General features: G+C 56.3%; 1 protein-coding gene across 2 annotated transcripts in view; it reads right to left on the minus strand.

The window, feature by feature from the left end:
• COL5A1 (collagen type V alpha 1 chain) overlaps nt 1-27,326 on the minus strand; it is a 208,283-nt gene that overhangs the window by 47,219 nt on the left and 133,738 nt on the right. For both annotated transcript variants that reach the window (XM_034929444.4, XM_034929443.4), the window contains exons 26-36: nt 25,196-25,240; nt 23,127-23,180; nt 17,900-17,944; nt 15,311-15,364; nt 12,933-13,040; nt 11,981-12,034; nt 8,785-8,838; nt 2,842-2,886; nt 2,653-2,706; nt 1,553-1,597; nt 1,070-1,123 (exon numbers count right to left, since the gene is read on the minus strand). In XM_034929444.4, the coding sequence (XP_034785335.2) occupies nt 1,070-1,123; nt 1,553-1,597; nt 2,653-2,706; nt 2,842-2,886; nt 8,785-8,838; nt 11,981-12,034; nt 12,933-13,040; nt 15,311-15,364; nt 17,900-17,944; nt 23,127-23,180; nt 25,196-25,240 (612 nt within the window). The remainder of the gene's footprint in view (nt 1-1,069; nt 1,124-1,552; nt 1,598-2,652; nt 2,707-2,841; nt 2,887-8,784; nt 8,839-11,980; nt 12,035-12,932; nt 13,041-15,310; nt 15,365-17,899; nt 17,945-23,126; nt 23,181-25,195; nt 25,241-27,326) is intronic.

Below are 27,326 nucleotides of genomic sequence, written 5' to 3' on the forward strand. Positions count from 1 at the left end.
TACATCACACCTGCCATAAGGCGAAGTGTGTCCCCAAAAAGGACACGTGGAAGCTCTGACCCCCAGAACCTGTGCCTGTGACCTCACTTGGAAATGGGGTTTTTGCCAGTGTAACTGAATTAGGATGAAGCCAACCTAGATGGGTGTGGGCCCAGCCCAGTGACTGGTGTCCTTATAAAATGAAAGAGATGGCCGGGCGTGGTGGCTCCGGGCACGGTGGCTGTAATCCCAGTACTTTGGGAGGCCGAGGCAGGTGGATCACCTGAGGTCAGGAGTTTGAGACCATCCTGGCCAACACGGTGAAACCCCATCTCTACTAAAAATACAAAAATTAGCTGGGTGTGGCAGCGCATGCCTGTAATCCCAGCTACTCGGGAGGCTGAGGCAGGAGAATGGCTTGAACCCAGGAGGCAGAGGTTGCAGTGAGCCGAGATCGAGCCACTGCACTCCAGCCTGGGCGACAGAGCGAGACTCTGTCTCAAAAAACAAAAAAAAGAAAGAGATTAGAAGACAGAGAGACACAGACAGAAGTCCACGTGAAGATGGGGGCAGTGGCCAGGGTAAGTGTGCACAGGCCACTGGGTGCCAAGGACTGGCAGCAGCTACCAGCCCCCGGGAGAGGCCTGGTACCCCATCTCCCCTAGAGCTTCCAGAAGGTGCCAGCTCTGACTGACCACACTTTGCTCTCCAACTTCTGGCCCCCAGGGCTGTGAGAGAAGAGCCACACCCAGTTCTAAGCCACAACCAGTTCCTGGTCATTTGTGATGGCGGCCCCAGGGCACTAACACAGAACTCAGAGAGAAAATCACTTCAGTCTCAAGGAGAGAGGACCCCAGCGTGCAGCCCTCTCCAGTGCCAGCGGGCCCGGCAGTGGGACACAGCCACAGACTGCCCCACAGCAGCCTTGGCGGTGGGGGGGGTCTCCCCCTCATCTGACCAGCCAGAATTTCACCTCGGGCCTCCCTCCACCCACCGGCCACTGTGAGGAGCTCCGAGCAGACCTCAGAGAAAACAGGCGGGTTTTGGAGGGGACAGGCAGTGCTGGCCCAGCAAGGAAGCCATTACTTACAGGGGGCCCCTTTGGTCCAGGAAATCCTGTGGGTCCTTGGGGTCCATTGGGTCCCTGGGAACAGAGAAAGGCCAGTTTGAGGACAAGAGGTCTCTTCCGAGCAGCTCCTGCCGCTGACGTGCCTGTGCCGGTGGCTCTCTGAACGCAGGTGTCATTTCTTCCCACCCCCATGGCCTTTCCTTCATTATTCCAGCCCCTCCCTCACCCTGCCTCACCCTCGGGGGCAGGATGGGGCCCAGGACCCATTTCCTGTCATCTCGGCCACTCCCAAACCCCAAGACCAGGGCTGCGGTCGAGGCCCCTGACCTACGGAAGAGTTCACTCCCGGGGCGTGACCCACCCTTGGGATCTTAGGAAAACCCTACCCTTCAGCAGGGTCTGAGGCATGCCTCCCTGGCCCCAGCCCACCCCAGGACAAAGTACAGGGGGCATTCGAGGCAGGCTCTGCCCTTGGAGACACCCCCGAAGGCTCCAGCTGCTTACCCGTTCACCAGGAGGGCCAGCTGGGCCGTCACCCCCGGAGTTGCCCTTGAGAGGGAAGGAGAGGGGGGAAAAGCTTATGATTGTTATTATTTGGATGAAAAGACTCTGGCCCACAACGTCATCAAAATGTCTGCGTCAAATATTGCCTGTGTGCACCCCTGAAGGTGGCCCTGACCCTCAGTAAGGGGCAGAAGGCATTGGCGCTGATCTGTGGCTATCAAAGCCTGCCTGTCCCCCTGCCTCTGCATGCAGCTGACAGCCCAGTGTCTACAAGGCTGGACATTTCCAGAACAGTCTCCTGAGTGGGACAAAGGCTGTGCCCCAGCCTCGAGCACCTGGAAAAGTCATGCAAAGGCAGAACGCAGGGACCCGCTCTAGGGCCACCCCCACGTGACAGCTGCTGCTCTGAGTTCTCATAGGTGAGCCTCAGGTCAGGTCACGGGGCACACGAGAAGTGCCCCAGAGCTTGTCCTGGAGGAGTTCGGGGTGGCCTGTGGGTGCATTCCGGTCAGCCGAGGGACGGGCCAGCTCGGCCCCTCAGCCCTTGGAAGACTCATCCCAGCAGGAACCCGCTCTGGAGTGGCATCCTGGACGGGTAGGAGTAGCCTGCCTGCTGGGTCTGTGTCCAGATTCTCCACCCAAGGAGTGGCTTCAATGCCCCTCGGTGAGAAGAATGTGCATGAGGCCGGCCTGGGCCTTCCCCTGCCAGAAAGCACTTTCTGTAGGTTCTGGTAGAGGCCTCTGCAGCTCTCAAACCCCTTTCAAGAGAGGAAATGGGGCCTCCCGACCAGGGCGGTGAGTCTGCGGTGGGCCTGGCCCCCTGCTGCCGTCTTTGGGGTCCCAGGTGTTGGGGCGAGGCCCTGTCCCTGCTCTGCTGGGGCCACTTCTCATGACCATCGTTCTCAGCCACTTAATTACATCTGATCTGAGGCATCCAGAGGCTGCTGGAGGGGACAAGCTTCTTAAACACACCTAAGAAAATGTCCTGCCTTTTTTTTTTATATATAAAAAAGGTCACAGACACCCTCAGATGCTCCACGTCTCTGTAGCCTTGCAACTTGGGTTCACACCACCCACCGCCCAGGAGGCCAAAAACGTACCTTGGGGCCAGGCTTCCCAGTGATGCCCCGGGGGCCTCTTTCACCCCTCGGACCCTGGACAGATGGGAGAGAAGGAAGGTCAGCTCAAGTCCCGACTCACAGACGCCGCCTTCCCCCAGCCCCCGGCACGTGCTCTCTAAACCATGCTCCCGTTTCCCAAACATGCCCACAAGCTGAAAGGGTGGTTACCGTTGGGCCTCGCTGCCCCCGCGGTCCTGGCTTTCCAGGGGTCCCCTAGAATCAGAGAAGGGGCTGGTCAGTTACTCTCTAAATGCCCGGCCCTGCTCAGGTGGCAGCTGTCTCCCGGGTTATTGAGAGACTGTGAATTCAGAGCAGGATAGGAGGAACCTGGGCCTCCCCGCCACCCACCTTTTCCGTGTTTTAATAGGAGATTTATCAGGGCGAGAAGCTCACCGCACACCCGACACACACAGCTTTGTACTCCTGCACAAGTCCTGCTGAAATCCAATTTTCCTCCTGCAGTCTCATGGATGTTTATACTATTATCTGGTTTCTTTCCTCAGAGCACCGCTACATCCCTCCTCCTCCTTCCTCCCTCCTTCCCCTCCTCCTCATCTCTCTTTCTCTCTCTGTCCTCAGCAGGGAGGGAAATCATTATTGCAAGAAAAGAGAAGAAAGTCAACCCCTTTCATACATAATTTACTTTTGCTACAGTTAAGAATATTAGCCATTAAATTTTCAACAGGCTCTGCAGACGCGCAAACTTGCAATTTAATATATAAATCATATATCCAAGAGTCATCGGCTTCTCCTCTAATAGAATTTATATTCTTTTTTCTGTTGTTGTTTTGCATTTTCCAAACCACAGAAAACAAATGCAGTGCAAAGATGTCAGAGCTGGAAAATGTAGTTAAGCTACATTACACGGAAGCCACGGGCTGAACACGCAGGGGCCCCTACATCCCCCACCGTGTCCCAACTCAGCTTCCTGAACTTGACTGGTTTCTTTTTTGTTTCTTTTTTTTTTCTTTTAGACAGAGTCTTGCTCTGCCGCCAGGCTGGAATGAATGCAATGGTGTGATCTTGGCTGACTGCAACCTCCGCCTCCCAGGTTCAAGCGATTCTCCTGCCTCAGCCTCCTGAGTTGCTGGGACAGACTACAGTGTGTGCCACCACGCCCAGCTAATTTTAGTAGAGACGGGGTTTCACCATGTTGGCAAGGATGGTCTCGATCTCTTGACCTCGTGATTCACCCGCCTCAGCCTTCCAAAGTGCTGGGATTACAGGCGTGAGCCACTGTGCCTGGCTGAACTTGACTGGTTTCTGATGCTCCGCCCAAGGTGGATCTGTATGGCTGGAGGCCACCTGATAAGTTTCCGCTCATCATCTTTCATTCATTTGCTGCCAGAGTCAAAACTGCTTCCTAGGGTCTCCCACTTTGAAATGCATTTATTAAAACCATTTATGATGATGAGTTAATTATGTAGCTTTTTAACAATGCGCTCCAGTTCCAGTTCTTCAATTACTATGGTGATATCCTCTGGCTTCAAATAAATATTTGCATATGAAAATTAACGAAACATCTGCTTTCTTCCAGTGATAGGCGTTCTACAGGCGAGGATGCCCACGGCCAACCTGATGACTCCTGGCATTTAGGTGCGAATGAGCCCGGGCTGCCAGATTTACTCATTCCCATCCTTCCCTAGAATGAAAACCCTCCACTCTAAAACAGTCCCACTATGACCTGGACCACAGATTTAATCCTGCAACAAAAATGACTGCAACCCAAACTGACTGTGCCCGAGGCACAGGCGCTGGGGCCCTGGCAGTTAGCAAAATACCGGCTCGACCGCAACGCCATCTGGGGCTCCCAGCAGGCATCTTGCTCATCTGTTTTCTTTATAAACTAACTCAAGCCAAAGAATCTCGAGTCCCTGTGACTGGAGCTGTGGAACAGAATGTCCCCCCCTAGTCTCCTTAGCCTTCCTTCTCCCTGGCAAATTGCTTGTGGGCACCTGTCTTCTCGCCCTTAGGAAGGAGTGGACCGTCCCAGCAATGGCCGTGCTGGGAAGCCAAACACAGCTTGAGAGGGGACCTTCTACTGGGGAAGTCAAACACAGCTAGGAGAGGACTTCCACTTTCGGGCAGGTGCATCTGAAGAGCGGGTCTTCCCCCTTCCCAGGAAGGAGCTCCTGGGATCCCTCCTTGGCCCGAGGCCCGAGGGGCAAAGCAACACTTTGCTCACACCCACTCCTCTTCCTTTGGCTTCAGCTGGCTTGACATAGCAGCTTATGTTCCTGCCATTTCCACATCTGGCCCATAGTCAAGGTCCACAGAACCAATGCTAGCTCTGCAGAAGGTAGGACCAGGCAGACAGACAGCAGGCAGCCCTCATGTGGAAGGCAGACACACATACACATAAACGTGCGCACGCACACACACACACATGCATGCACACACATACGTACACACACATATGTACACACACATGCACACACACACATGCACGCATGCATGCGGACACTCAGGCCTGGCATCCTAGCACCTAGAAGCATCCATCTGGCCAGAATATCTAAGATCTTCTAAAAGACCTCTCTGGGCCGGGCATGGTGGTTCATGCCTGTAATCCCAGCACTTTGGGAGGCTGAGGCGGGCAGATCACTTGAGGTCAGGAGTTCAAAACTGGCCCGGTCAACATGACGAAATCTTGTCTCTACTAAAAATACAAAAAATTAGCCAGGCGATCTATAATCTCAGCTACTTAGGAGGCTGAGGCAGGAGAATTGCTTGAGCCTCGGAGGTGGAGGTTGCAGTGAGCTGAGATCGCACCACTGCATTCCAGCCTGGGTGACAGAGCGAGACTCTGTCTCTAAATAAATAAATAAAAGACCTCTCTGGATGAGCACAGACATCCCACTGGCTTTCCCTTCAACCCTTGGAATGGTCCCCTTCCCATTCCTGCCCCACACTGGGACCAGAGCTGTTTCAAACAACCTTCAGTGCCATTCCCCCTGGCTAAAACCTTCCGTAGGTCCCAGTGCCTCGGGATAAAGAGCTTCCCCCAAAGCAGCTGGCTGCCCCGGCAGGCTCTGCAGCCCACAGCCCACTCCCACGTCTCCCTTGCCGGGCTCGGCCCTGTGCCGGCCCCCGGCTCCCCACCTCCTGACCCCACAGCTCTGCCTGCTTTCCATACCTCACCTATCCACTTCTGTCCCTCCTTCAGGGCTCAGCAAAAATGTCACTGCTCCAGGAGGCCTCCCTGGACCTTCTGGGTCAGACCCTGGTGCCTATGACCTTTCCCTGACTCACCCTTGTCCTTCATCATCACAGCCACCACTCCTCTGAGTGCTGCTTACCAGGTGGTGTTCCGCTCTGGATGCCAGAGGGATGTCTGCTTTGACCACCAGAGTCCTCAGAGCCTGGCAGAGCACCCAGCACTGAGAAAGGACTCGCGATGCACGTGCTGTTTAAGTGAATGGACTGCGCCCAAGACTACCAAGTCCAAAGCCCAAGGCAAAAGAAGGGCGGCCAAGGGCGAAACCTGGGAGGCAGCATCTGTTCACCAAGGCGCAGAAGGCAAGCCAGCGCCCAGAGGCTTCTGGGTAACCTAAGTGAGGCTTCTGCAGTCAACAAAAGAGGAAGGGTCCCTTTGCAAGGACAGCCCAGCCCTCAGCTTCCTGTGGACATTCGGGAAGCCCAACCTACTAGATCAGAGGGCACCCACACTCTCCGTCATTCCCCAAACTTGGTACAAAGCATCAACCCTGTCCAGAAAGCCAGGCAGTGCTGCAGGCTTCATTCTGCAGTGACGATGCCACCGAAGGCTCATGCGGGCAAAGGCTGTGCTCAGTGTCCTGAACGGGAGGCTCTGAAGGGCTGTGATGGCAAAGATGAAGGAGGCCAGGGCTCCATCTCACACAGATGAACCACCACCATCGCGGCTCAAGGGGAAGCACACGGCCTCGCCCTTTTGGCCTGAGGTCTGTGTTGTGGGTTGTGCCACCAGCCAGGTGCAGCAGTGAACGAAATGTCCCTGGGCAGGGCCAGACACCCAGAGGCTGCAGAAAGGCTGTGAGTAGCTCCTATGTGTGACTGGGGCGCATGGTGCCTGGCAGGTCTGGGCTTGAGTCAGGTTTGTGTTGTGTCCCGTGACCCACAGTGCTGATGCCCTGGACATCTGGAGCATCCATCTAAGCTCCTCGGCTCGCGGGTGGGGAGGCTGAGACGCATGAGGGGCAGAGCCCCAGTCAGGAGCATGGGAGTGAGCAAGGGCTCCAGGTGCTCCACGAGGTCCCTGGTCCCACACGGTCCTCCATGGAAAGGGCTTGCGGTCACAGCCCATGACCAGCTGCAGAAGGCCATATCCTCTCCCAGACACTCTCACTGCAGTGCAGTGTGAAAGGTCCCCCAGCACAGGAGCAGCCCACCGGGGTACCTCACATTCCCCATGTTTCTCACAGTGGCACCTAAGAGTATTTCAGAAGACAGTGTATTCCCAAAGGCACTACTCAGGGCTTCTCCAGAGGAAGAATGACAGCTGGATAGAGACAGATGGAGAGGTGGATGGGTTGGATAGATACTGACAGAGATAGACAGATAATAGAAGATGGATGGATGGATGGATGGATGGATGGATGGATGGGTGGATGGATAGATGGATGGATGGATGGGTGGGTGGGTGGATGGATGGATGAATGGATGGGTGGGTGGGTGGGTGGGTGGCTGGGTGGGTGGCTGGATGGATGGGTGGGTGGGTGGATGGATGGATGCATGGATGGATGGGTGGATGGGTTGATGGATGGGTGGATGGATGGATGGATGGGTGGGTGGATGGATGAATGGATGGGTGGGTGGGTAGGTGGATGGATGAATGGATGGGTGGGTGGCTGGGTGGGTGGGTGGCTGGATGGATGGGTGAGTGGGTGGATGGATGGATGGGTGGGTGGCTGGATGGCTGGGTGGCTGGGTGGGTGGGTGGGTGGATGGATGCATGGATGGATGGGTGGATGGGTTGGTGGGTGGGTGGATGGATGGATGGATGGGTGGGTGGATGGATGGGTGGGTGGATGGATGGATGGGTAAAAGGACAGAGACAGAGAGGGGTGGAGATGGAGATAATAGTCTCCTTGGGTCTGTGCTGCCAACTTACACTCAAGACAGACTTCTTTTTCCTATTTTGTGAATCTGGCAGAACACATTTGTTTGCTCATAAGGTTTTGGCCAGGAGGGACAGGCCCAAGAGGGAGCTGCAACCCTGTAGCTCTGTCTGCCCTGGGACAGCAGGATGGGGCATAGGAGGATGTGCTGGGCAGGGCTGCAGGATCATGGCTGGGGCTACAAGGCAGGTGTGAGCTCTGCCATCTTTCGGGGAGCATGTCCCCCAGGCCTGCTCTGCAGATGCTGTCCTGCATGTACACCACAGACTGGCCTTTCTCTGTCCCCGCCATATGCCCCGTGGACAAGGCCAGCTCAGAGTCCAAGGCCTGAGGACCATCTCTCTCCTGTTTTCCCAAGTGGCAATGCTCAGGCACTGTGATTTCACTAACAAGCATCCAGGAGCGCTCCTGCAGGGAGGCTTGGGCCAGCGGGGGCTCCAGAAGGTCCGGGGAGAACACGGCTCCCTCAGCCCGGCCCCCAGTTCCTTCGTTGAGGGTGAGGACAAAGGGGACTCGAACCACACTGCAACCTGGTGGGTGTTTATGACAATGGCAGCTTGCTAATCCTGTTCAAGCTAATGTTAATTTCAATGACTTTAAATTTGGACGACGGTTAAGTAGCAGGACATTTTTGAAGGGAAAAAACAATCTCCTTTTTCCCTTCCTTTTAAAATTAGCTTGCAGGAAAAGTCCACTTGGATAGAGGAGAAGAATCTGATTTTCAGAATGACCTGAAAGAGCCTTCTGGATTGTGGTGCTAATTAGAAAGCTCCATTTTCTCAGCACACTTCCTTCCTGCCTCTGCCCCTTCCTATCACATACCTGCCCAGCCCAGCGTCTGGAGAGTGTCACCAACACGTGGTGCTGAAGTTCAAGAGCTTAAGGCCAGCCATTCAGGAGAGCAGTTTCAGAAGCAAGAGAGTGAGAAATAAACAGGCCGTCGGCTGGAGAACCAACTTGCTAGGCACCGAGGCAGCCGAACAAGCTGCCTGCCCAGGGGCCAGGCTATCCTTACCCTGCCGCCCTTCTCTCCATTGGCACCAGGAAATCCAGGGAATCCAATAGAGCCCTGAAAGAGAGTTTAAGGAGGAGGCATCAGAGCTGGGCCAGGAATGAGTCATGCTGCATGGGCCGCCTGGGGGACCGCCTGCATGCCAGTGCACAGCCTCTGCTCCAGACTCCACCTGCCCACCCACCCAACCACCCACCTACCTGTCTACCTACCTTCTCACCTATCCACCTACTCATCCATCTACCTGTCTACCCACCCACCCACTCATCCGCCTGTCTACCCACCTGCCCATTCATCCATCTACCTGTCTACCCACCCACCCACCCATTCATCCATCTGCCTGTCTACCCACCCACCCACTCATCCATCTACCTGTCTACCCACCCACCCACTCATCTGCCTGTCTACCCACCTGCCCATTCATCCATCTACCTGTCTACCCACCCACCCACCCATTCATCTTTCTGCCTGTCTACCCACCCACCCACCCATTCATCTGCCTGTCTACCTATCCTCCCATGCCTCCATTCATCCACCTGTCTACCCACCCATCCACCATCCACCTGTCTACTCATCTGCCCACCCATCCATCCACCTGTTTACCCATCTGCCCACCTACCCATTCATCCACCTGTTTACCCACTGGCCCACCTATCTGTCTATCCATCTATCTGTCTATCCATCTATCTGTCTATCCATCTATCTGTCTATCCATCTATCTGTCTATCCATCTATCTGTCTACCTACCCACCCACCCACCTACCCATTCATTCCATCTGCCTACCTATCCACCCACCCCTCCATTCACCCAACTGTCTACCCACCTGCCCACCCATCCATTCACCCACCTATCCACCCACTGGCCTACCTATGTATACATCTACCTGCCTACCTACCCACCTAACCATTCATCCATTTGCCTACCTATCCACCTACCCCTCCATTCATCCACCTGTCTACTTACCTGCCCGCCCATCCATTCATCCACCTCTCTGCCAAGCAGCCCACCTATGTGTCTATCCATGTGTCTACCTACCCACCTACCCATTCATCGATTTGCCTACCTATAAACCCACCCCTCCATTCATCCACCTGTCTATTTACCTGCCCACTCATCCATCCATCTACGTATCTACCCCACCTGCCCACCCATCCATTCATCCACCTGTCTTCCCACCAACCCACCTATCTGTCTATCCATCTGCCTACACACCCACACACCTACCCATTCATCCATTTGCCTACCTATCCACACCCCTCCACTCACCCACCCACCTATCTCTTTATCCATCCTCTCTACTCAATAAGTATTTCCTAAGCATTTCACAGGCTTCAGCTCTAGAAAGCCAAATGGAGTTTCATCATGCTCCCTCCCCTGCCACCATCCCCCACGCGTCCATGTCCATAGGCGGGTGGCTGGTGTTTGGGAGAAAGGAACACACACTGCTGAGCTGAACTGAGGTGAGACATGAACATTGCACTGTGACATTGTATTTTCTGTGCCTCGTGCACGTTGTGTTGGCGTCCCACAATCCCTTTAAATAAAGCACAGCAGCTTGCAGAGTTGGGAATGAATGCAAATTTATGCACTGACTGTAGCACCTACCAGCTCTTTAATTCTAGAAGTCTGCAAGGTGCACACAGACCAGAGATGGATTTAGGGACTCTGACCTGGTGAATATCCAAACACCCACGCAGGAAGCAGCACCGCAGTGAGGTCGCTCAGCTGCCCACAGGGTTGGCGCTGGCCACTGTCTTTGGCAGGTCTCTATTTGTCTGGCTTAAAATCCTGTCCTGAATGCACACTTGTATCCATGAAGAGCTCACACATGTCCAAACCTTGTATTTCTCACAGGTGACTGAGTTCAGCCAAGCCACTCATACGCCCACCTGCCAATCTAGGCAGGGGGCAGGACCCAGGAAACCTCAGTGCAGGTGACACAGAGCTCAGCTCAGAAACCGGGTCACTGTGCTGATGGCTACTTCTAGTCTCTGCCCAGGACACAACTTTCCAAAAAGTTGCCTGGACTTGATTTATACCACCCATCTTTCCCAAACTTCTCTTCTTTCCATCCCCAGAGGGATGTATATTAAGAGAGGAAAAATGCCCATCAGCCCCTTGACCACATTCAGTGACGATGCTGCGGTCAGCAGCTACATCACACCCACGTTCAACGAGCCACTGTTAGATCCTAAATGAAATTCCTGTTTCACAGCAAGCTACCTCTCCTGCATATGGGGTGTGCATCTACACACACGGAGCAGGGGGCTTCGCATTCCACAGGAAGGACGGATAGGAGCATTTCCTTAATGAGAATGGAAATACCTGGAGGGCAGCCCCAGCCCACCACACCCGTCCTCCTGTTAACAAGACTGCTCCAGTGAGACCGAAAAGGTGCTGAGGCTAAAAGGAGATGCCTCGGGCAGAGGCAGATCTGAGAAAGACGGGACCCGCTTCGGCTGTTAATTATGTCTCCAGTGCAGGCAGCTGGTTATTCTTTAAGGAAGAACCATGAATAATAAAATGTGAGATTTGAAAAAAAAATAACATTTTCAATGATTTCCAAAGCCTCAAGGAGCTGTTTCACTTAAACCTGAACATGATTTCACATAAGAAAGATTTCCTTTTTCTTTTATACTCCATTATGAGCAAATAGCCTTCAAATCGCCAGTGAGGTGGAGTTGAGAGGCGACCATCCCACGGATTCTGGGTATGGACAACCCAGGGGAAAAGGGCCACCAGCCAAGCAACAGGTGCAGAAGACTGCAGGGGACTCCAGGAGGACCCCAGAAGGACCCCAGGTGCCTGTGCTGACTGGGGCAGAAGACTCATTGCCCAAGAGCCTCCTTTCAACTCGGCAAATTAATGCAGAAGGCAGTGAACACAGTGGAGGCTAAGAGCCACAGTGTCACACACGCCCCCAAGGATGGGGAGTGGATGAACCTGTGCAGGGTGGAGATGGCCGATGGAGCATCCCTCCACCTGTCCCGGGACACCTAACATAGCTGGATGCAAGGTGAGGAGGCCTGGCGGTACAACCCGCACGCCTGCACCGGGACACGTAACATGGCCGGAAGTTATTGGCAGAACATCCTTCCACCTGTGCCGGGACACCTAACACGGCCGGATGCAGGGTGGGGAGACCGGGCAGAACATCCCTCCGCCTGTCCCGGGACACCTAACACGGCCAGAAGTTACCTTTGGACCTTGTCTTCCTGGATACCCTGGTAACCCTGGGACTCCGAGTTTTCCCTGGGGGAAGAAAGAGTTGCATTAATGGCCAGCACGGTATTGCTCCATCCGTTTCCCCGGAGCAGAGAGAAAGGACATGCGTTCTGGCAGGGGCCTGGAGGAGGGTGTGGTTTCCAGAGGCGGGGGCACACGTCATTATGCAGAAGCCGTGCCTGCCCTAGGTGGAGGGTGACTGCCAGCACCCATGAAATCCAGGGGGTACCCGATGGTCCCTGCACCGAGGGAGAAGCGAAGGCCCCTGGAGGAGAGGTCGTGCCACTGTGGAGCAAAGCGATTAGAGGCAAATGCCTCAACTCAGCGTGTTCATCCCGGGGCACCTCTGAGCCCTTTTGTATGGGTCCGCGTAGCAGGATAGGGCAGGAAGTCTGGACCACTGCATGCACCATTCCTGCCTGAGCCCAGGGTGGAAACAGGGTGGAGCCAGGGTGTGTGGCTGGCCCGGGAGCCTCCCACAGCTGGAAACTGCAGGCCTATTGATGGCTGCATGCCCAGAGCCTGCTCCAAGGACCCCGGCCTTCCTTCCTGCCAGGCTGCCACACCTTCAGGCCATGGTGGGGACACCATTATTACCCAGCTGTGGAGGCGGTAATGTGATAAGGATGGGGTCCTGGAATGTTGGGGCTCAGAACGCAGGCTTTGTAGCCACCGGGAGGAAGGAGCCTTCCAAGGCGATGGTGGAGGGCTGGGAAGGGGCGAACCCGGGACAAGGAAAGGGTCATCATTCAACCAACAGCTTCATAGGAACAGCAGCGAGAACCCAGGGTGGAGACAGGAGCCCGCTCAGGAATCACCCCCACCCCATGCCTAGGGCAGCCACAGCCAACGGGAGCCTGAGGCCATGGGGAAGGGCCTGTCAGATCCCTCCCAAGAAAGTGGCTGAACGTCCCACATCACAAACCTTCTCCCCAGGGGGTCCCAGAGGACCGGGGTCACCATTGGGGCCTCCGCGACCCTTTGGGCCTTCAGGGCCATCTTCTCCCCTGGGACCGGGTGGGCCGATCTCCCCCTGCAAGCCAGAAAAGAGGAGGTGAGAAAACCACACCCCCCACACACACACTATTCTCCACCACCATTCTGAGAGCAAGGAGCAAGGGGACAGGTCACAGGCACCCTGTGGTCAGAGCTGCTCCACCAGCTCGGCCTCACTCAGACCACGGAGCTGCTCCCAGAGCCACTGACAAAGCGAGCGCATTGTACCGCGAATTCCCAGGCTCCCGGGCTCTGCGGAAGCTGGTCTCTGCACTGAGGTTGCCTGCTATTTATTTTCTCAAGGCTGCAGGCTCCTACTTCCCAATTACCTTCTCTAAATTGAGTGCCTCTTAGCTAAAATAACTTTGGTTAACAATAGTAGCTCTGAATTGCTGTTTCTCCAAATAGAGCAGAGTGACTGGGAGCTGCTGCTGCTTCTGAAACCCCAGGAGGTATGGAAGTGGACCCCAGCCCTGGATGGGGCAGTTACCTGGGCATAACGAGCACACGGGAGGGCCTCAGGAGGCGTCCCAGGAACAGACGGGCTTAAATTCCGCCTCGTCCAACTTCCTCAAGTTACAGATTGGGAGCTCAGGGCTCAGAAAGGGGAGAGGGCTCTGGAGCCTGCCCAGGCAATGGTAGCGCCACGGCATAGTCTCTAAATGCCCTTCCCGGCACTCTTTGTCCAGCAATGGATGGATCCTCCTCTGATCATTTGTCTCTAAGAGCAGCTGTAAAGCAGTGGTGCAAGCCCACAATAGAAATGTGTATTGCTCAGATAGAGAAAAATGAATAACTTCCTAATTCTGAGGCTCTAATCTGTCATCGGGTCAGGAACTCTCTGTCCCTAAGAGGTGTTCCTCTAGTTCAACAAAATAATCCGGCACACATTTACAGAGCACCGAGAAGGTGCAAAGTGCCAGGCTGTGCTCTCTGAAGAGGTCCGCATATGGGGTCCTGTTCCCTGGGCTCAGGATGGGTCCCACCCCTGCATCCCACCCTCGTCCCATGGCAACGAGAGCTCCACTCTCGGAGCCCTGGCACGGGAACGTGTGTCATCTCTTCTGAAGCTGCACCCTCGTCACGTGGACGCCACATGTGTGAACAGAGGCATCAGAAAGGAGGAGAAAAGGACTTTCACCATCAAACCGAGAAGCCGCTGGGATGTGGGGATTCAGGAGCCTTCCACTAGGAAAGAACTTCTAGAATGGGTGCCTTTAGCAGCAACTTAACTGGGACAACATTGCGAAACAGATCCCCTCCTTCCTCCCCCTTCCTTCCCACAGAGGTGCAGATTGCCTCTGCCTTTTGCCTGCCAGGTCGGGACGAAGTACCAAGTGTGTGGGGCTTTCCTGTTCTGGAAAGCCACCTGCGAGCCGGTGCTGCAGGGCGACGACTGCGGCAGCTGGGTGACAGCCCTGCTGCAGCCGACAGATGTCCGTCCCGGTGCGTGCACAGCTGTCACCACGGCTGTGCCCACCGGAGGCCGAGGCGTCTTCGGTTCCTTCTGCTGGGCTTCTGCTCACTGAGAGGTTACTGGGGAAACCTCCAAGAGTTTTTTGGCCACCCTGGCTGCTCTAAGAGCTCCCTACCCTTCCTTCGTGCCCTTTGGGTCACCTTCTCTTTAATTACAGGAACGTGCAGCCCGTCACTTACTGTGGTTGCCGGCAAGCCCCAGTCCCTCCCAGCACCCACCGACTTTCTCTGGAGCTGAGCTAAATTATTCATTTAAAAATAAGCCAGGTCTCCTGAGCCAAAATCAGAGACCACAGGACTGTGTGGGAGTCCCAGGGACCCTGAAGAACTGTCTGGGGACCAGGACGCTCCCCAGGCTCACAGGGATCCTAGACCCACGTCGCGTGCTGCCCTGTGGGCGCCGGCCCTGTGGCCTGGGCAGCAGCTGCGCTCCTTTGGTAGGCTGGGTCATTTCCGTAGCTGCTCTCCTTTCTCTTCCCAGGCACCACTTATCCCTCTTGAGTCAGGTGAGTAACTCTGCAGTCCACAGGTGCAGTCAGAAGTGAACCCAGCCCCCCTGACCCCCTGTGTGGGACATCGGGCGGAGGAGCTGGCGACCACAGGTTATTCCCAGTCCCCAAGGGGCAAACTGAGGAGGAGGAGGTGAAGAGGAGCTGGAGAGAGTCGGCCCCTGGGCTCCAGGCCACTGTCCCCTTCCCACCAGGAATCGCTACCAAGAGTTTACCTCCATTCTGAGAAGCTGCCCTGTGGCGGCAAACATCCCCACCCCCTCCCACACGGCCAAGCCCACCCAGCTTTCCCCAGCCCAAATCCCAAACCTGAGATGCTCACCCGATCACCCTTGATGCCCATGTCTCCTTTAAACCCAGGAAAGCCGTCTTCACCCTGAATATGGGACAAGAGAGTGCCTTAGTCTAGGCAAGAGGACCCGCCTCCCTGGCGGTCCTTTCCCCGCTCCAAACAACCACACTCAGCACCAGGTCCCCCACGCTTGGGGGGCAGCACACGGCCCGGACGGGGTGGGCTTGGGGCCCATCCCTCGAGAATGGCTTTCCCGTGAGCTCTGCGTTCCCAGCTGTAACGTTCTGAAGCTGGAGAGAGCTGCGTCCCTGCTTCTTGGGCAGGCCCAGTTTGAATCTGAATGTTCTGCATGGCGAGGCCTCAGCAAGCCCAGGCCCCTGAGCTCCCGGTATCATTTCTCAGTGCACTCTGTGGCGTCCCATCAGCACTGAAGTGACGGGTAAAGGGGGTGACAATTGAGGACGGGGAGCTGGATGAAAATGCCCCTGCAAAGAATCCCTAACACCTGCTCTTGCCGGCACTGCAGTAACAGGCAGTGCTTTCTGAAGGGTAGGGGTGTTGCCGGGGGCGGCGGGGGAAGTCAGCGGCCCGCGCACCCCTGGGTTACTGGTGAACCTGGGACCCAAGTGAGGCTGCCGCGCGTCAGTGCCCCCTGCTGTCCGTTTGAGTCCCTGGTCTAGACGTTCCCCATCCCGGAAACCACAGGGCAAAAGCCCTCAGATCCTTCCGCAGAGGGCACGGGTGGCTCCCAGAGAGAGGGCCCTTGGCTGGGCTTTTCCTGTCATTATTCAGGGGCTACATCTTGATCCAAAAAGAGTGAAAGGACAGGATCTGGGGACTCAGCCGGTCGTAAACATTCAAGGCCCGGCTGGGGGCACACGCAAGGGAGGCAGCTTTCTGTGCAGTGAGAATCCAGCCCTTTCCAGCCAGCGCCAGCTCCCAGGGCTCCCAGGGCCCCCAGGGCCTCAAGGCACTTGTTCACAGTGTTCACGTAGTGCTGGAAGCTGAGCAGCGGCCACAAATAATGCGGAAGTCCACAAAGACGGTCCCTTGACACTGCCCCACTCCTTCCCCAGACCATGTCGGGCTGCCCGCGTGGCCCTCGGGAACAGTGCGGGAGCTCTCCTGGCAAGAAGGCATCCCCTGCACAGCCCAATCAGTATCATCTCAGGTAGCCCTGTCTCTGGCTAGGGACAAATGTGACAAGATCAAGCGGCAAAGCTGGACTCTGTGAAGCCACCTTGAAAAGGATGAAAGGTCCTCAGGTGAGGGAGCCTCCCGGGGACCAACAGGATGGAATTCTGGGATGGGGACCCTGTGTTCGTTAGGCCCTCGTGTTCCGAAGCCCCGACGGACTCCATGTAGAAAGCAGTGCTCTTGGAGGGGCCAAAGTGCTCAGCTTTCCCGGATGAGGACTTAGGATTCCGCTGTGCGGATGCCCTTGGGAAGGAGCCGAGATGGCACAGGCTCAGGCCTCCTGGCTGGTCCTCCCACAAGGGCAGACACTAAGAACAGAAACCAGGGACAAGCACGCTCAGCAGACTCCGTGGAACAAGAGCGTTCCTGCTGCCACATCATTTCTGATTCAGTTGTGGCCACTCAATGCGTCCCCTCGGGAATGGCTTTAAGGCCGGCAGATTTCACAAGAAAGGATCCAAGCGACATCTTCGACAGGTAGCAAATAAGGAGTCTCGGCACGTGGACCATCCTAGCAGCAGACGCCAGCACCCGCACTCCAGCCCCGCAGGCCACCGTGGCCAGGGGAGAGCCCAGGGTCTGCCCAGCAAAGGGGACCAACATGCCTTATGGAAAGCAAGTATTGCATGGCTACACGGCATGGCAGGGCGAACCCACAACAGAGCGTGAGGCCACGGTGGGGAGGGTGGCACGGTGAGGCTGCCCCTGAGTCCTAAATCTGTGTCATAACTGGGCCTTGGATTTGGCTCTGAGCTTCCTTCCACCACAGTGAGAAGAGAAAGGTGGCCGGCCACGCAGCTCCATGTGGCTCAGGCTGTCGCCGCTGCAGGCTGCAGCCAAGCTTCTGACTCTGGCAGGCATGCATGGTGGTGTAGTTTAGCTTTGTCTTCACCACAGTGATCTGCTTAGGCCTGACCTGCCCCCACGGACCATGGCCAATGGCACGGCCTCTCTCCCTCCCTGCCTGGCTCTGCTGCACACTGTGAGTTTCTGCAGCTTGAGCTGCCCAGGGATGAACATCTAACAACTAAATGGACCCTCATGCCAGCGGCCATGCAAGGCGGCCCACCTGGGAGTGGGGAGGGTGACAGGTGTCCACTGGCCCCTGCAGGCACGTGGGGGGCTGTGTGTTGTCTCTGGGGCCAAGGCCTTCTCCTTGTGCAGAGGTACAAACCCTGGACCCACTCAGCTCTGCTAGGAGATGTGCCCCTGGGGACCCGAGGGCCTATCCTCCTCAACTTAACTGTTCTTCCGTCTGCAAACAGAGACACTTTCCACAGAGTGGCATCCATTCGCCTCAGTACTCAGAGGCGACATCCACCTCAGCTGGTTTCATGGAAGAAGCATTGTGGGAGGGCCCCGCTGGCTGGAATTTGGCTCCGGACTAAGCAGGGGGCCCCACGGCTGCAAGGACAGACTTACCTTCTCGCCCTTTGTGCCCTTCAGACCACGGATGCCATCGGCCCCCTGTGCGGGTGGGAAAAGAAAAAGGAGTGAATGGTTACAAGTCTCAGCCTTTCTAGAGCTGTCGCAGGCGTGTCAAGACAGGCTGAGCTCGCCGAAGCTGACAGATGAGGCCAGCGCGCTGCCCTCAACACACTTCCTCCCATATGTCTGCCTGTGGCCTCAGGAGGCCCAGCGTGTCCACAATTCCCGGGCTGACTCCACTGACTCCCATTCTTTATGCAAAGACCCAAGCCCATCCCCCACCTTCCAGCCCAAGCTCTGGACCCGCCCTTCCAAGGGCCCACACCCGGCAGCCAACACACCCCTCCTGCTTCCCATTATAGCATCATCTTCTAGAAACACCCCCACCTTTCAGAGGTTTGGGGAGGAAGCAGGAAGTGAGGTCTAAGGCAGACTTGATTAGGTCCCAGCTCCCCCTCCATGGCCTCTGACAATGCCCCAGACTCCTGCGTGCCTCAGTTTCCTCATTTGGGAAGTGGAGAGGACGACAACCCTTACCTCGTTACCACTGTTGGGAGGGAAATGCCTGCTAAGCTCTCAGAACAGCACCTAGCACCCAGCACACAGCAGGTGTCAATAAACAGAAGCCCAGTGCCATGTATTTCAACTCCGTGTTAACATGAAGAGATGATACTGTGATATTACTAATGAATGATGATAACATATTTGTTGCAGTTGTCATGAGTTCAGGACACACCATCCCACCTCCCTGCTGAACAGGAGTTTCTGGGACGGGGCCCAGGACTATTTCTCTGACACTCTCACTGTGCCAAGCACCTGGGGCAGTGGAGGTAAATCTGTGGGGTGGAATTACGCAGCCACACCCTTGCTGTTAATGTCTGACTTCAGCCCTCCCAGCAGGGTGACTTTTAGCTAGAGAGACTACCTCGGGCTACCTCAGGCCACCTGCCCATGGGACTTGAGAGAGAGAGAGAAGCCACACTGCCCCCGGCACCGGGATTCCAGGCTGAGGCTGAAGCCGGGGCCACAGAGCACTGGAGGACGCAGGGGCTGCCGGCTGCCCTCTGGTGGTCAGAACTTCCCACATACTTGGCAGTTCTGGCCTTTCCCCAGGTCCTGGAGAGGGAGGGGCTCTGGGAAGGGATGGAGACACGGAGGAGCTCCTTTCTGCAGAGGTGGCTGGGCTTGGGCTGCGTGCCCTGGCCCTGCCAAGGAGCTGCAGATGTAACTGCAGAAACGCCTTCCACTCCAGTGCCAGCTGCAAGGCACTTCCAGCCACGCAGACAGGGCAGCGGCGTGGTTGCCCTGAACCATAATCACTGGAGGATTTGGAGCACGGGGGACAAGCAAGAGCTCTGCCACTACACCTGCAGGCACCATTGCTGAAGTCATGTCTGCTTCACACCTGGCCGCCACCACTAGTGGAGAGGCCTGGGACACCTCCCTCCATGCCCAGCACAGGGCGGAGGCAGCCGGGAGGGCAAGGTGGGCTCGGAGCAGCTCTGGTTCGCCTGGCCTGGCACTTGGCACACTAATGTGGGCCAGCATGGAGCGCCTTGTGGGGGACAGGGCACAGCTCAGAAACAGCACTGGCCCAAGCAGGGAGGCCGACTCCAAACAAGCCTCTCCTATACTAGTCTCTGCCCCAGTCTGAGATGGGACATGGACCTCAAGATGGAGAGGAAGCACCGGACAAACACGGCATGCGTATTCCAGGGCTGAGTGGGAACGGCCAGCCAAGCCGCGAGGAGGCTCAGAACAGCCTGCTGCAGGCCGCTGCCCCCACTGAGCACAGCACACGCTTGGCAGCACCTGTGGGCCTGGGCAGCCCAGGAAGGTGAGAAGTGACTCAGCTGGGCCAGCTGCTGAGAGGCGAGTGGTTTCTAAGCACTTGGTGGTGGTTTTTTCCAGCAGACGCCTTCTTCCAAAGCAATCCTGGCTGGAAGCCCCCAGAGTTTTGAAAAGAGAACAGGTAGGGCCACGCTGGCTGACACGGAGCTGGGGGCCCCAGAAAACCACCTGCCATCTCACCACGGTGCAGCATCGCCTCAGAGACAATAGCCCCAGAACCCCACCGAGAAGGGCTTTTTAGGAGATGAGCTACTTTCTTTTCTTAGGGCAGTTTTGAGTCCTCACCATACTTGCAAGATAGAAGAGCAACTTTGGATTCTGCTTATTTCCTCTGAAACGCACAGGAAAATCGCAGGTGTGGCTGAGAATACAACCAGGGTTGAGCCTGCTCAGCAGGGTCTGATCCTGAATGCAAGGCGATGTCCAGCTGCCCCTCCCTACCCTGAGTCCTGGGGGACTGGGTTTGTGTGGCTGGCATTATTTCCCAGGAGCACTAAACTCCCTGGCACAGCACCTGGGGGCATTGGCACCAGCTCTCCTCCCTCTGGCTGGGCAGGCTGGGGGACGCTGCTGCTCCCACCCTGCCCATGCCCTGCTGAGAGCAGGCAGGTAGGACCGCAGCCTCCTGAGACCCCTCCCGGTCCTACAGTTCTACCGTTTCAGGATCCCCATCGGAGGAATGGGACCAACTAGACAGAACCAGCCGCAGCCTCCTGAGACCCCTCCGGGTCCTACAGTTCTACCATTTCAGGATCCTCGTAGGAGGAATGGGACCAACTAGACAGAACCAGCACTTCCCAGGGTTTCTTGGCCATGGGGCTGTTGACATTGGGGCTGCTGTGTCCGTGGTGGGGTGAGCAGCACCTCCCATTAGAGGGCACTCCCCAGTCATGCAGGAAGTGGCCCTGGCTGGGAAGGACTGGACTGGGGCATCCGTGACTCGGCCGGCCAGCCGCCCCGGGAAGGAGCACTCAGGAGCTGCAGCACGGCTGGGGCCAGATGTGCACACAGCCCAGAGAGGGACAGGCTTTCGCCCAAGGCCTGGATGTGAACTCATATTTGGGGCCTCCTGGCAACCCCCTAGCAGCTGGGGGCTAAACGAGGGGTGGATTTGACTCTGCTGACAGTCAAGCTTAAACAGGTGCCCCTTCAGACATGCAAGGCAGAGGGAAGCCTGGGGGTGGGCTAAAGGTCAGTGAACTCAAAGGAACACAAAGGGAGCCTGCTGTGGCCTGAATGTCTGTGTCCACCAAAAACTCATATGGTGAACCCCAATACCCGAGGCAATGGAACTAGGAGGTGGGGCTGTGGGGAGGTGACTGACTGGGTCACAGGGTGGAGCCCCTGTGATTAGGATTATGCCTTTACCAGAGGCCCCAGGGTGCTCGTTCCCCCTCTTCTGCTATGTGAGGACACAGTGAGAGGGGACCATCAAGGAACTAGACAGCAGCCCTCCGCAGACACTGAATCTGCTGGTGCTGTGATCTTGGAATTCCCAGCCTCCTGGACTGTGAGAAATAATTTCCTGTTGTTTACAAGCCACCCATTTTAGGGTCTTTTTGTTATAGCAGCCCCAGTGGACTAAGAACCTTTTCCTGGGAAGAAGGTAGGGCTTTGGTGGAAAATAACGGGCCCCCTCTCACCAAGGACTATTCACCTCAAATGGCGGCAGCTTGGCCCACGCCCTGCCACCATCACTGCCACCCAGGCCAAACTCGTGAAGCGCCGACACCACTCACGTTTCCAAATGCACAGGAGTATGAGAAACTTTTTCCCCGATGAAAATAATTTTAAACCTCGGTTTTCCTTCCACCCTCTGCTTCCAAGTCTAACTGGATTGCTCATGTCATGAATGAATTTTAATCAGATAGACAAGATAAGAGCATTCTCCATAAACATTTTAAAGCAAACACCTTTTTAGCTCACAGAAGCAGCGTTATGCAATTAGCCATGTATGGGAGTTGGCAGAGGCTTCTGCTATGCGACAGGAATTTGTAAAATAAACATGCTATAGAACTCACATAATCAGCATTTCTACTAAATTATCACCCTTATAAAATTCGCTAGGCATTTTGCTGGTAGAAGCTGGCTTTAGGGAAAAACCTGACTCGCCTAAGGCTCCCAACCGTTGGGAGGTCTCTCTTCAATACCTCGTGAACTTGGAATGTCCTCATTCCTGGGAAATGGAAGTCGGGGCCTCCCGGGGACAAGGGTGGGGCACTTGATTTGGAACCTGGTTTGATTTCTGACAGCAGCCTTGATTTTAGTGTAATCTGGGGCATGTCACTGAAAACTGATGTCTTGGGCTCTCAGAGCAGGTGAGGGGTGATCAGCCAGAGTCAGGAGGGTTGACTCGGAGCAGACGACAGTTTCCAGTTGGCCTCCATGCCCCAGGGCGGCCACACACTTCTGATGTGCAACAATGTTTGAAAAGCATAAAGCCCTTCAGACCAGGGAGGTGAGGGGCAGGGGAGCTGGTGAGTCATTTCTACAAATCCCTCAAGCTTGACTAGTTGCTATATATACAGACATATTCCTTCACAACCAGTTAAAGGCATCTCGAAGGAAAGAATCATCATGAGCCTTTAAGATACTGCAAATCCCCATTCTCAGAGGAAGAAGACAGCTGGTCCGCTTGCGCCTAGGGGTATGTCTGTCTACACAGAACGTGCCGTGTTCAGAGAGCAGCACAACTCGAGATTGCATTACCCAGCTCAGAGCAAACACAGTTAGCTGGGCTGTGACAGAGGGGACCTGTGTCTGGGATATTGCTCTGGAGCTGTGCAGCCCATGTAATGAGGTTGTCAGAGCCCGTCATGGCAGAAACACGAATGATTGTGAAGAAATGGACAGCTCCCATGAACTCCGCCTTGCGACGGCGCTGGCCCGCCCAGATGCTATCGGTGGAGACAGACTCTGTTTCTCACTCGGAATGTGCAAATGGCTGGGAAGAAATGTTTCCGAGCTTCCCCAGGAAAGAGGCCAGGCTCTTGGCCTCAGCAGGGATCTGCTGTCTGCGAGGAGAGTGGCAGAAGCCTGACAAATGGCAACAATAAAAGAGGCAAGAAGCAAAAGGACGTGTCCCGTCCTGACAGATGGCCGCCAGCGCGCCCCTGGCTTCGTCACCAGACTGCAGACTGTCCTGCGCTCCATATCAGCCCTCCTGACTCCGGCTGGTCACACCCTCACCTGCTCAGGCCCGCTGTCCTGAGACCTAGCGTCCACACAAGTGACTGGGAGGACTGGGCTACTCCAGACTGAATGGCAGGGACATTAAACCACAGACAATTCCCTAAAACCAGCCACGCCAAGGCCCACAGTCCCAACCCTGACCTCCAGGACGACCTGGAGTGGCGTGAGTCTCTCTCACCTTGACTCCTCGAGGACCTGGGTAGCCAATCGGACCCTGGGGGCCAGGTGGACCCTAAAACCAAAGAGAAAAAGACCGTTAGCCCCATGCCAGTGTGGAGGTGCCTGGGGAACATCAGGAAACTCCAGAGTTCGGCATACCCCTCCTGCTGAGAGCAGGGCGAACATCCTGGCTCAGAGCCTCCAGAGAGGCTCCCCGTGGGAGACTCGCACAGGTATTCACAGCCTGTACTGACAGTGGAGGTGTGGCTGTGTCTCATGCTGAGCGGGACACAGAGGTGAAGCAAACGCTGGCCCCACCCCGGCAGTCAGGGAAATAAGGGATAGGCTAGGGGAACAGTGAGACGGTGAAAGGTCAGCGTTGGAACTCTGCAAGGAGTGTTGTCCCTAAAGAAATGCATTCCCAGCCTAAGGTCCTTGGAATAAATCAGGAGAGCTTCCGGCTGGGAGAAGGGACAAGGCTGCTAGACAGGGAAGAGACATCCTCCAGCAGCCAAGGGCCTCGCCGATGCTCATCTACAGCTCATGGGGGTGGGCATCCAGCCGCCATGCCCCCAGCCCAAGACTCCAGCATGACGAACGGCTCCCACCCCCTCCCTCCCAGCCCCCTTTCCACATGGTGTCACCGCAGCGGCTGGAGCTCCCAGACAGGATGGGCTTGATGGCCTCCTCTGCAAGGCTGCAGCTCTGAGGACCGGGCCCGGTCTGCCTTGCTCCCTGCTGTATCCCATCGCTAATGGGATGCCTGGCACATAGAGGAACTCAGAAGTCCCAGGGAGTAAGTGAATGCCTCTCGTTCCAGTTGAAAAGCCAGCTCTCAGAACAGTGGGCCTGTGCTGTGGGCTCCAAGTGCCAACCACCTGTCAGCACCAGTTCCGGGCGCTGTGCGAGCTCTGGTCGCCCCAGGTGCTGCCTCCACCTCTGATGATAAGAAGCTCTGCCCAGGGAGGAGGGCTGGTAAACTCCCCACTGGAGGCAGCGGGAACTGGGTCTCCCATGGTGAACGGAAGCCAAGGGCCGAGGGGAGGGTTCACCCCAGTGGCTGCTGCGACCTTCAGGAGAGGGAGCGGGGCAGAAGCGGCGAATCTCAGACCGCTCTGGGTCTCAGAGGCAGCACGTTGGAGAAGTGCCACTGCCCAGCAGGCCTGGCACTGGAAATGGAACTCCCTGTGAAGACTGGTGCTAGCTCTGCTGCCCTGGAGGGTCAGTCCTGGCCTACCACACCCTTGGCAAGGGGAGCTGGGACCAGGCCCCAGACCCCATCTTGCCTGCACAGGCCCTGCTTCAAGAGATAAATGTTAATCAGGCCCGATCCCAGAGCCTGTGACAACTGGGGCCTCTGGAACCCTGGAGCAGGTGGGCCTCTGCCCTCAGCCCCAGGCTCCCGATGACCATGAGCTCGGTGTGCGGTTTCAACACACAAGAAAAGCAGTCTTGGGGTGAACGAAGGTTGGTGCACACCAGGACAGCAAGAGCAGTCCCCGCTGGCTCCAGACGGGAGGCTCTTCCCACAGAGGTGCTTGCAGCCCAGCAGCTTTGTCATGAATCGCAGTGGAGAAGGCACTGGTGGACACGCTGCATGGGACCCTCGCAGCCCAGCAGGCCCCGCAGGAGGAACCACAAGCCGCTCACAGTGTCGGACACAGTCATCCATAGAAAGACTCCATCCCTGGCACCAGCATGACCTGGTAGGTCTGTCCCCATTCATAATAGCCTCTCCCCAAAACTCAAAGGCCACCCAGCTTGTGCAGAGTCAAGGCCAGGGCTGAACACTGAGACACTGCCCTGCTGCCCACACCCCATCTGGTCATGGGCACCCGATCTGGTCATGGGCAGCAACTGGAGGGTGGGGTGAGGGGCACTGACCCAGAGAGGGGTGCCCCGCTTCTTGGGGAAAAGGCCTGTGTCCCCCCCAGGCTGGGTCCCTTGGCGGAGACACCTGAGGAAGGGCTGAGTGTCCCCGGCTCCTTCCTTTCCAAGCTGGATGTCCCTGAGCAGAGGCTGAGCCCAGAGCACCTGGACCCGCCCCGCCTGGATGCTGAAGGGTAGGAGGGCGTGGCGAGCACCCACCTGACCTCCTTTCTCTCCTGGAGGGCCTTCTTTGCCAGGGTGTCCCTGTCACAAAAGAAGAAGCATTGATTAGTCAGTGCCACTCCAGAAAGCAGCCTCCCTCGCTTCCCCTCCCTGCATAGCATCCATGATCATGGAGCCCATTTCCCTTCCTCCCCAGGAAAACTGAGAGCACCAGAAGTCGAAGGCAGCTGGCCAGGCAGCCAAGCACAGCCCGGCCTCCCCGAGCTGCCAGGCCCTGAACCTCGGCTGCTCCATCTGCAAAATGGGAACAATAAGCCTGACCCTGGCCCAACCCCAGCCACAGCCAGAGACTTGGGGGGAGTGTGCAGCAACCCCCAAGCGCACAGGTGACCTGCACGGTGGCTCCTGACCCGGCCAGAGCCAGCCCCGCCCTCCAGTGCAGGTCCACAGACCAGTGACCCACGAGTGGGGACAAGGCCAACAAGGGCCTCTTCCCCAGGTCACCTGACAAGATGAATCTGCACAATAATGGGCTGGGACCAGGTTCCCGGCATCCCTGCTTCCCAGACTAGCAATTGCTGAGCTGTCTGCAAACCTTGGAATCTCTGATTGTTGGGGAACCAAAAGCAAAGCAAGGTTGGTGCGGAGTGGAGGGCTAAGGCGTGTTACTTGACTGAGGGGTCCCAGCACATCCGTGAGTCTTCAAACAGCTGCCTCGTTTGAGACCCACACCCTCGGGTCTCCACCTGGCCTCGGGGATGGAGGGGAGCTGAGCGAAGGTGAGGACCTATGCCCCATGTGACAGGTACCCAGCCGAGGCTCTAGGAAGGACCTGTGTCTCTTGCCTGCCTGGGCCTGTACTAATTCCATCCCTAGGAATGCAGGTTTCTCTGACTTTCCAACCCAGGCACTTCACTCAGTTTAATGCCTGTGAGCTCAGGATCGGTCAGCCAAACGTCCAGGATAAAAGCAGAAAGATCATCAATGTTCACTGTGCAGAAATGCAGTTCCACCAACGAGGATTCCAGGAAAGAGGCTGGGCAGGGTGATGAGAAGGCGGGCAGGGTGATGAGAAGGCGGGCAGGGTGATGAGAAGGCTGGCAGGGCAGGTTCTACTCCTGGACACACTCAACCTGCTGTGTGAGCTTGGGCAGGTCACTTGCCCTCTCTGGGCCTCCCGCTTCCTCAGGTAACACGAGAGGGTGGCAAGATGCTCTTCTACCTTCAGTGGCCTAACGTTGATCTGAGACTCTTTCTAGACACAGTAGCATTAAGAAGACCCAAGTCTTGTTGCCTCAATTAAATGGTTTGTGTGTGACTTTTAAGTTTTTATTAGCAGTCCAATTGGGTTTGATGCCTTTGCAGACAGCCTATCCTAGCAGACAGCCTATCCTAGCAGCAAGTGAGTGGGAGGGCGCAAAGTTCCCCTTGAGGGAGGCTTTGAGGAAGTCCAGGCCCCTGCGGGACCCCACCCGCTGCTCCAGCTGGGAGGGGACGTGCTTGGCCACCACGCCGCCTTCCGGAAACAAGGCTCATGGCGCCAGCACCTCAGAGTGGCCGGGCTGGACCTGAACAGAGCCAACGAGAGGGTGTCCTGGTCCAGGGTGGCCAGGAGGGGTTCTCTGTGGCCCTTTATTACAGTTTCTATCAGCCACAGACACCTTTCTGTGAAGGACCTAGTGGGTGGATCTGCAGGGGGGCCGAGAGCCCAGCTCTGGACCGGGCAGACCCAGCCCCGGCTGCTCGAGGAAGCCCCCAGGCCTCTCCACGTGGTCATTTCCTCAGTTCCAGGCTGGAGATAACAGCACACCTGCACACAGCGCCGCTGCGGAGACGCACAGAGCGTTTGCAAGGGGCTCAGAACTGCGCCCACCCAGGGAGCACCAAGCAGAGTTAGCGGCCGGCATCATGGCGGCCTCCATTCCCATCCAGGCCAAATTCCTTTAGGTATATTTTCAGTTACAGATAGAGAATGAGAGTAAAGCAGTGGGGGGAAGCACAAAGCTCCCTTACTAAAAATCTTTGAACAGGAAAAGGCAGAAAGGAAACGTAACAAGATAACCGTGACTGATTTTCCTGCAAAGCCGGGCAGGGCCGCTTTCCCCTTTCTTTCTACTTGTGTGTGTTTCCCAATATTCTGTAATGAGCAGTGCTTCTGTAATGGGAA

The sequence above is a fragment of the Pan paniscus genome, chromosome 11, assembly GCF_029289425.2.
Source record: "Pan paniscus chromosome 11, NHGRI_mPanPan1-v2.0_pri, whole genome shotgun sequence".
Classification (NCBI taxonomy): Eukaryota; Metazoa; Chordata; class Mammalia; order Primates; family Hominidae; genus Pan; species Pan paniscus.